Source organism: Cynara cardunculus (assembly GCF_001531365.2).
Source record: "Cynara cardunculus var. scolymus isolate 2C chromosome LG 16, CcrdV1, whole genome shotgun sequence".
Taxonomy (NCBI): domain Eukaryota; kingdom Viridiplantae; phylum Streptophyta; class Magnoliopsida; order Asterales; family Asteraceae; genus Cynara; species Cynara cardunculus.
In genome coordinates, this window is record NC_037543.1 from 13216296 (window position 1) to 13226600 (window position 10305).

A 10305-nucleotide genomic window follows, 5' to 3' on the forward strand; every position below is an offset into this window, starting at 1 on the left:
AGAAAAATCGACTTAAATAAGTAGATTGTTACTTTGAAATTCTTTTTGAAAATTCAAACTGATAAGAGGGTCGAACCCCCTTCACAGTCTCAAACCTATGCGAAAAATGAACAAATAATTCATTCTTAATTTTAGATGGATCCGTAACCCATTCTCCATTCGCCAAAAGCCTTCTAATTGCATATTTCTTTCTCTTTTTATTAAAAATCTCATGAAAGAATTTTGAGTTTTCATCACCTTCAATACCCTATCAAATTTTAGAATTTTGCACCAAGTTAAGAGCCTCAACATGTTCCATGTCACCCAACTTTTTCAAGAATTGAACACGCATCTCAACCTCAGAACAATAAGCTACACTTTAATCCATACGGTTGTCAATCTCATTAATCGTCCTTTGAAGAATATCTTTACTTTCCTTGTCCAACATCCTTTTCTCACCAATCCATTTTCGAAGATTACTTTTCAAAAATTAGAGTTGCTTTTGAACCCAATCATCTCATGCATATCATCTAGTCCTTCCAACAAAACGTACGAAAAGGAGTTGGCCCAAAGTCAATGATTGATTCCCTTTGGAGAATCGAATGGTGGTCCGACAATTTATGATCAAGGATTAGACCAATAATATTAGGCATGGTCTCTATAATCCTATTTGAGAACAAGAACCTATCCAACTTGCTCGTTTTAGACGCCCATTTGTTGGAGCATGTAATGGAAAACCCACCAAGTGGGATATCAAATAACTTTGTTTTCTGTATAAAGGCATTAAATAGCTCCACCGAGTGAGGATTAAACACTGACCCATGCCTCTCACCCTCTATTTGAGCTTCATTAAATCTCCCATAGCTAATACCTCCCTATCCATCTAGAAATAAAACCCAAGATGGTTTGCCAAAGAATTCTCTTAGCCGCTACATCTTGGGGCACATAGATGGAAATAATCATTACCGACTTTAAATTGGCAACCCAAAGTCCCTCAACCACCACAAAAGATTCTGAAACAAAAGATTGATATTTAATAAATACCGACTTATCCCAAATACAAAGAATGCCACCTAACCTATGCACGCCAAACTACATGCAAAATATAAAAATGAGTTCCCCTATATCGCTCTAATAACAAACAAATCAACACGAGTCAAATTTGTTTCTTGAAGAGACAAAAAATTAACCTTATGAAAACAACAAAGATCCTTTACCCATTTCGTTATCTACATCGCCAATACCTAAAACATTCTAAGACAAGACCTTCATTGGTAAACCTCCTTTGCTCCCATCCCCTTAATAATTCTCTAAGATTTTTTTCACAGCCTTTCACGTGGAATCCTAGTGCCCTTCCAACCTTAATGGTAGCAGAAAGTTCGTCCAACATAGAAAATTCGTCTTGTGTTGGTTTATAAGAACAAGATGATCCATTTTTTCCAACACATCCTATCCCACCTCCGATACCACTTGCTACTTTAAATCCAGAAGAACTAGAAGTGGAATTCACCCATCCCCCACCATATGCTCATTTGTGTCGACTCCCCCATCTGTCGGTATCACTTGTATGACCCAATTTGCAGTGTCGTGCACCCCTGGTATCACATCTCATTCTTTGATGTATCCTGGAGTAAACAGGGAGGTACAATGGCGATGTTGCCAACTCCATATCCCATGACTTTTTGATGGAATGATTTTCTTTCGACATCTTTTCGAGAAGTCTAATGATACCAAATGGATCATCCTTCTCCTCACACTCTTTAACCTCATTTTCCCCAAAACATTCATCCAGACCACCACCCTGGGATTCAGATCCTTTTCTGGAAGCCAACGACATACCTCTTTAACCAGAACAAATGAGACACATCTTATGACCACCACTCATCGATTGAAAGACCAAATCCATAAAGGAATATTTGATACATAACCGAATACTATAAAGGTTATTCCCATCATTTGTATCATGGTACACAATATCCTCTCATTTTCTCACAATGTTTCTGAACGTCTTGAGGTCCCAGACGCTAATTGGTACTCCCTTCATATCAACCCAGATTAATCTTTCATTCACTTTAAACTCTCTAGTCCAAGGCAAAAGTGATTGAAACCAAGAGTTTACCCAGGGTGATTAGCAAACTTATCCCGTGTTTCAGTTGAAACAAAATCCATAAGAACCCATAGACCTCCAATATACTTGAATCCAATATCAATAAAACCTTCCCCTTTGCATAAGGTGCCTAAATTAGGAAGAGAATGAAATCCTTTACACAACTACCAAAGCCAAAGGGTAGTTTGTCCGGATCGGACCATCCATGTCAAGAACTATTACCGCCGGATCCACTTTAGCTTAGACCCCCGACTCCTTTTGGACTTCCCCAACCACTTTGGTATACGATAATTCGCCTCTTTCTCTAGGATCAGATCATGTGGGTTCTGCATGAACACTAAGTGCACCCTGATTGAGCTCCTGATCATGCACATTCTTCACCTTAAAATTTCGATCAAATATGGCCTCGTTGGCATGCAAGCACAATTAGTTCATTGCAGAATTTCGGGACCACAAAATCTATGTTAGCAACCTTCTTGACCTTACAAAAGAAAGCATTTGTTCATTTTTTGAACGTCTTGGAGCAATGAACAAGTCAAGCACCATCCCAGCTTTATCACACATAATCCAAAGTTCTCTATAAGAGAAGTGAGATGAAAAATACATGTACATTATGAGCGATTTCTTGAACGTGCGATTCGTGTGAATTTTGGATTCTAGCACCCCCTAAGTTATGTTCGATAAAACAGAATGTCAACATTCTTGTTCCTTAGTACTGTCTTCCACAATTGATCACCCATGCTTGAAGAAGAAAAGATCGAAGGTAATCAAACAATGTACTTGATCGAGTGCACACCTAGAAAAACTGCTATCTCTCGAACAACAAATGGACGCTTTTCTGATCTCTAAAACTGATCTCCACCGTTTAGAATGTAGATAAAGATGTCATGAAGATACTGCCCAAACCAATGATGATCCGATGGTTCAAACTCCAAGAATGGATGAAACGGCTCGGTTGCGCTTACCTGAATAATGCAGTCAAACTTTTCTCGCATTTTTCTCTTGTTTGATTTTGGTTTCCTATGAAGCTAATTGGTTATGTTTCATCTGTGTGTTTGTTTTCCTTTTCCTTCAATTAGTTATCAGTTAGTTAATATATATTTGTTTTCGAATGTGTTTATTTTATATGTATTCGATTTACCATGTGAAACTTTTTCGGTATACTTTTTGTTTCATAAACACCTACAAAATGTTCACGTTGTGAAACAATTTATTTTAATCAATACACTAAATCTAAGTTGTAGTTGGCAAAAATTCATATGAAATAACAGATAATGTACCAATTCTTAATGTTATTATAATTTTATGGGTTCTCTTACAAAGGCCCCCTATATATGTTGGCTATATGTATTGGATATATATAGTATATGTATGTGTACGTATTACCGAATAAGGATCATTAGTATCAAAGTGATCAGAAAATCAAAAGAAAAAAACCAAAAATGCATTTCCTAGAAATAAATCCATCACTAATGACATATGAATATTGAAAAGAATAATATAAAATTAATTTGATACGTTGTTGATCCATCAGTGATTTATTCAAGGTAAAAAGAAGAAAAAAAAGTATTTTTTAAAAATAAGTGATAGATTACTGATTACACTGAAAATTGATTAACTAATTAAAATACGTAGGTGATACGCCCATAATTTAGCCAATTTAAAAAAATATATTTATAAAATAAATGATAGATCAACAGCAGACACTAAAAAATTATTTAATTAAATTTTATTCGTCGATCATCCGTCAATAACTTATCTGACCAAGAAAAAGAAAAAATATTTATTAAAATTAGTGATGGATTACCGACAAAAAATTAATTAATTTCTTAAAATGTATCGGTACTTTACCCGATTGAAAAAGGAAAACATATTTATCAAAATCAGTGATGGGTTACGGACGGAATTAAATTTTTTATTAATTAACTAAAATCCACCTATGACAGTTTTCATCACTAATTAGTGATGGAAATGAACAAACCAATCATCAAAGTCAAATTTAGGTTATCACCGATCCATCGGTAATTCATCAATGAATCAGTGATGAAATTTTTTGTCATTGATGTCGATCGCTAAAAATCTCTTTTTTAATAATGATATTATTTTGTGCAGTGTGCTCCTGGGTAACATGTATCACAAGATGATATGACTTCTAATTGTGGCAAGCTTGAAAGTGACCCAAAATAACTATATGACATGTCGAGATCTCATAAAGAGTATTTAATGACATGTACGGAATGAATTGAATTTCATATGTATAACTGATTACGATAATTGTTATCTATGTTCACATGTTTGATTACATGTTATTTTAAAATATGCATCATTAAATGTACTTTGTAATGCTTTCGATGTATAACTCAGTTGACAAAAAGGCATACGATTTTGCTCAAATACAAGACATGTTCCTGATTTATACAAGATAAATACATCGGAATATTATCTAACGAACAGGAGCTGTCATAACTGATTATCTGATTCTGATTATTTAATATCTGATAACTCTCGTAAACCATGCATCCAAACAATATTTGTAAACAACAAGAAATAAACATTAGTAGTAATAATATACAATGAACATTTCTTGAGTTAAGAAGCACAATTAACGAAAAAGGGGGAAAATGTATGAAAACAATTACAATGATTTCAGTGAAGATTCATGAAAAATTAGTTTCATCCTCGTGATTCAAATCCTCAACAAGTTAATAATCAAAATTAAAGATATATGGAAAAACCCCAAATCAATTTGTGTGAAGATTGCTAACTTGAAAAGGTCCATTTCCAGATCTTGATCCGAAGATCGACTTTGCATTTAGCGTCAGAAACGGTGGCAGTTACCGATGATGCCGATGAATTTCTGGACTTACCACCACCACCACCCTTTGGAATGAGGCTATGAATTCCTTCGCATTCGATCCGAATCCCAACTTTTTTGCTTCTAATTGATTCGATCTTCACTCGAGCTTCAGTATCAAGCAATATCTTCAACGGCAATCCAGATTTCTTCTTCAGATCTGATCTGATCTGGTTCACCGTAGTCGTTTCGAGAAGCAGAGAGTTGCTATACAATGACGAACGAATGACGGTGATGTTATTCGGATTACTAGCAAAGGAATCCGGAAACGATCCGTTTGCAATTTGAGTTTCATCTGATAAACATGTGATTGCGATTGGATCGTAGTAAAACACAACTTTCTTATTTGGATTTTTGGTGGAGAGGGTGAGATTGAGCCTGGATGTGAGGTGTGTTGTGTCGTCGGCGGTGGTGGTGAGGTTGAATTGGGAGATTTTGAGCGAGGTGATGGAGAATGTCGGACGGTGAGGGCGGTAGAGGAGGTAGAGGATACAGCCGGCGATGGTGGCGAGGAGGAGGAGGAGGATTATGATGAGGATTGACCAGAAGCAGCATAGGCAGAAGTAGCTGCGGCGGTGGTTGCGGTGGTAGATGTTAGGGTTTGGTCGGTAAGGGTGGCGATTGAGATTAGGGTTGTAAAGCTGGGATTTGTTCGCCGGTGGTGGTTGTGGTTTTTGGGTAGTGGGAGCGTCGACGGCGGCGGAGGAGGTGCCGTTGGGCTTTGATGAAGGGTAGACGGTATCTGTCATGGTGGTGGTTATAGTGGAGTATGAAATCAAGGGAAACAGTAGGATTAAGTACTGTTTTGTTTCAAATAAAGAAAACGTGAATAATGAGATAAAACTTATTTTTTTTATGGTTATTTTTATTTCATAAACGTATCATATTTTGTATAATTTTGTTGTTATGAATAGGGGTGTTTATGGGTTGGGTTGATTGGGTTGAAGACATTTAAACAACCTAACCTAATGCTTGCGATTTGAAAAATCTTAACTCAACCCAACATGAACCAAGATGCACCTAACCCAACCCAACCCGTATGGGTTGGTCGAGTTGGTTGGGTTAATACTTTGTTACATTAAAGTATTCTTCTAACTTAAAATTTGTTATTTCTCAACGCATTTCTTTTTCATCATCAATCATTTAATACAACTTATCTATACTTCTTACGTATATCACATTCAGTTAATTTTCTCAATTTACATATATATGTTCACAGTCATTGAACATATATACAAATGAGTTATATAAAAATGTACATAGATTGAAAATATGTGTATATGAAGAGCATTCATGATAGTGCAATTGTCTAATGTACATATTAATATAAATTCAACAATCATATTAAATCCAATAAATAAAAGGATATCGGGTTCATCGGATTGAGTTGGGTCAAATAATATCAACCTAATATCTACGGTTTGACAATTTTACAACACGATTAGACATCAGGTTGTTTTGGGTTGAGTCATTGCGTGCTGGGTTGATCGGGTTGGTCGGGTTTTTGAGCACCCTTAGTTATGAATAATAAAATAATAAACTTGTTGTAATGCAAAACATATTTGTTATTTTTTAATTAATCTGGATATTCAATCTGTTATGTGAGTCGATTAATTACAGAATGACCATTTGTTTCGCGAGTAGTCTAGAATCACCGCATTTGTTATCATGAATGATAGAATATCGGGTTTAATGAAATATTGTTTAAATACACATAAATAAAAAAGCATTCTTTCAAGAAAAAAAAAGGTAAAAATACCAAATTTAGTGTTTGTAAAGTTTATTTATACAATTTTCTTGTTATCAGTTTGATCTAAACATGGTAAAAAATATTCTAATTCCCTAAAAGTTGTAAATGTAAAAGTACTTGCGATTTATGCACTCAATAATAAGTAATAAAGAGTCAATAACCTATTAAAAAAAAGAGTTTTGATATCATAAATATAGATATAAGTTGAACCGTTCATTATGTTGATTTTTTTTAAAGGTAAGAGTTTTCTTAGTTAATAACAAGAAATATATATATATATATATATATATATATATTTATTATGGGGCCTATTCAAGAGAGAACTTATTAGTTGTGGTAACTGTGAGATTCAATCTCAACCACAAATCAACGAATAAATTAGGAAATTAATAATTATGGTAGTTTGAGTTAAAATTATAATTAAATGACATTTTAGGTATTTTTAAAAAACTTCTCTCTTCTATCTTCTCTCTCATCTCTCCGACCTCCAATCTCCGGTGAACAAAAATCTGGCAAGTACCAAGTAATCACAAAGATACACAATGTGATACCCATTGTGATATACTGTGATACCATTTGAGTACCACTGTATATCACAATGGGTATCACATTGTGTATCTTTGTGATTACTTGGTACCTGCCGGATTTTTGTTTACCGAAAGCCAGAGATTGGAGGTTGGAGAGATGAGAGATGAGAGAGGAGAGAGAAGTTTTTTAAAAATACTTAAAATGTCCTCTAATTATAATTTTAACTCAAACTACCATAATTATTAATTTCCTACTTTATATGTTGATTTATGGTTGAGATTGGATCTCACAGTTAGCACACACTAATCAGTTCTCATTTGATTAAGCCCCTATATATTATAATATGGAAATAGAATACATCAAGGTTTTCAATGAAAATGGTTTTAGACTTTGATACCAGATAAAACCTAATTTAAATATTTAATATTATTAAAAAATTGAGTATTAATAGAAAACATATGTTTATACATATAATATTATATGATATACAAATTTACTGCTATAAGTCATGTTTTAAAATATATCGCGGCCTCGTCGTGGCTCCTAAGGCTTAAGGTATGTTTTTCGCTTCCAGACCTCACGCCATTTAGAACCTTGTTTTCTTAAAAAAAAATTGTGTCGGTTAAATAAAAGAAAATGATAAAAAAAAAAAACTCCAATTTTGTAGATTCGTCAGCCAAATATAAGAACAATAATAAAAGATATTAACAACAATTAGAGTTTTCGAATCTCTCTCACTAATAACAAAACAAGGAAAAAGTTGGAAAGAAGCTAAAAAACGTAACGGAAGAAGACTTGAAGGCCTACAATAAGAGGAATTGATGTTGAGACAACGTGAAGATAGCAATAGTTTTTGTCCCCTAATAACACGAGACGAACACATCCATGTAAATTAAATATATAACCGAGTAAAGGTTAAAATACAAAACAACAAAATCAATTATATATGACACCAATTTCTTTTAAATATTTTAATATACTGCTTTAAAGCATTCATAACGGAATGACTTAGAAAAACCTCAAAATATCATTTTATTATTGTCGTATCAGCATCATGTCAATAAAACAAGAATTTGTACTGTGATAAACAACTTTTCCAACTTTTTTATTAGTCTCGTATACTTTTAATTTTTGAAATTTTAATAATTTTTATAAATTAAACAGAAATTTATAGAAAAAATCAAACTAATAAAAGAAAACAAACAACACAATTATCAATATAATAACTTAAGGTTTTTTATTTAAAAACCAAGTTTTTCTAATACCATCCCATGGGGGACATTAAATTTGGCCTGATTTAATGTCAAATCGGTCCAAATTTTACATCAAATTTGATGTAATGAATGGTAACAAATCAAATTTGATGTATCATTATTTATTTACATCAAATTTTATATTAATGAAAAAAAGAAAAAAAAAACCTACAATTTTACATTTGATGTAAAATTAAGTATTACCTATTAAAGTAAATTTATCATTTGGACTAAATTCCACATCAATTTTATGAATTTGGTGTAAGATTTGACGCTAAGCCTTTCTTGAAGACTCTCCATTAAAGTAACCAAGTCATTCTTTAAGAAAACCTAATAAAGCAACCATTATAAACTTAGATTTTTATAATTAAACAATTGTGTGTGCTATAAAATCATTGCATGAATATATATATATATATATATATATATATCTATATCTATATATATATATATATATATATATGACGTTCTCAACGTATTAACAAGTTTTTAATGATACGTTTGAAATAACATGTCTAATGAATTTTTTTATAGAGCATTATATTAAAAAAATTATAAAATATTAAGGTGGCGTTTGGTTCGCAGAATGTTTTTGGATGGAATGAAATCTGTTAAAAGAATTTGATTTTGAAAAAATTGAAATGAAATGTTGTCAGGTTTAACCACTTGTTTGGTTGGCAGACATTGGAATGTAATCTGTTAAAGAATTGGAATCTGTTTGTTTAGTTCATAGAATATAGCTTTAGAATTATTATAAAATATTGCTAAATGGCTAAAATGCTCTTTTTTGAAAATTTTAATTTTTTTAAAACTAAAAATACTTTAATAAAATAATTATTTAATATGTAAAACAATATAAAATACACAACCCAAATATAATCATAAGCCGAACGACGAACGATGTTACTAAATCGACAGTGGTTCAGATCGGAATTCAACATTTTTTTAAAGATTCTTTTCGTGAAAAAGAATAAACCAAACGAGGAAATGGAATTTGGTCAATGGAATTCAACATTCCAATTCCATCAGATTCCTCCAGAATTTATGAACCAAACGCCACCTTAGTGTTCTATAAAAAGATGTGTTAATGAGATGTTTCTCAAAAGTTTGATGTAAACACGCTAAAGCAACATTTTTTTAAAATGTCATATAAAAAACTTGTCAAAATGTTAAAAAATGGTCATATAAACTTATTGCAACACTTAAAAAATATAAGACACTATATTCTTTGGCCATATAGAATTAAATTCTATAAGACAGTCTATTAGAATAAATAGACATTTTTGGGTCATGTAAACTCAATTTTGTCTAACTGTGTTTTTGTCTTTACACAATCATCTAATTTTTTAAATTTTAACCTAATTATACATGTTTTTAAATATTTAACTGTTTTAGGTTATTTAGAAATTCCTGATATTGGTTTTTGAATAATGTTAAAAGAATAATATTATTTAAGTAAATTTCATATGTTAATTATTGTTTTAATTTATAAGACTTTAAATATCATACATGGTATGAAATTTTATATTTTATTTGTTACTGATTATATCAATTTAGAGTTTTTGTATATATATGACATAACAATGAACATGGTTTTATATGCATAATAACTATACAAGGATATGATGTTAGTAAAGGTGTGCCTCACGGGGAGTTTGGGTTAGGGAGGCCAAACCTAAAATCTCACAAGATTTCAGATATGGAAATCAAGCTTCAAATGTTGGGTTTTGGATCTCGTATTGATTTGGATTCGGGTTGGTTAGGTTTCAAGTATAGTTATATGCAAAATTATATATATATATATATATATATATATATATATATATATATAGAG

The 10305-nt window shown here is 32.1% G+C and overlaps 1 protein-coding gene across 1 annotated transcript; it reads right to left on the minus strand.

Moving 5' to 3' along the window:
• Positions 1–4688: 4688 nt before the first annotated feature.
• On the minus strand, positions 4689–5689 carry LOC112529010 (NDR1/HIN1-like protein 26). Its single transcript, XM_025140093.1, has one exon. The coding sequence runs from the start codon at positions 5687–5689 to the stop codon at positions 4847–4849; it is 843 nt and encodes a 280-aa protein (XP_024995861.1). The 3' UTR covers positions 4689–4846.
• Positions 5690–10305: the final 4616 nt, after the last annotated feature.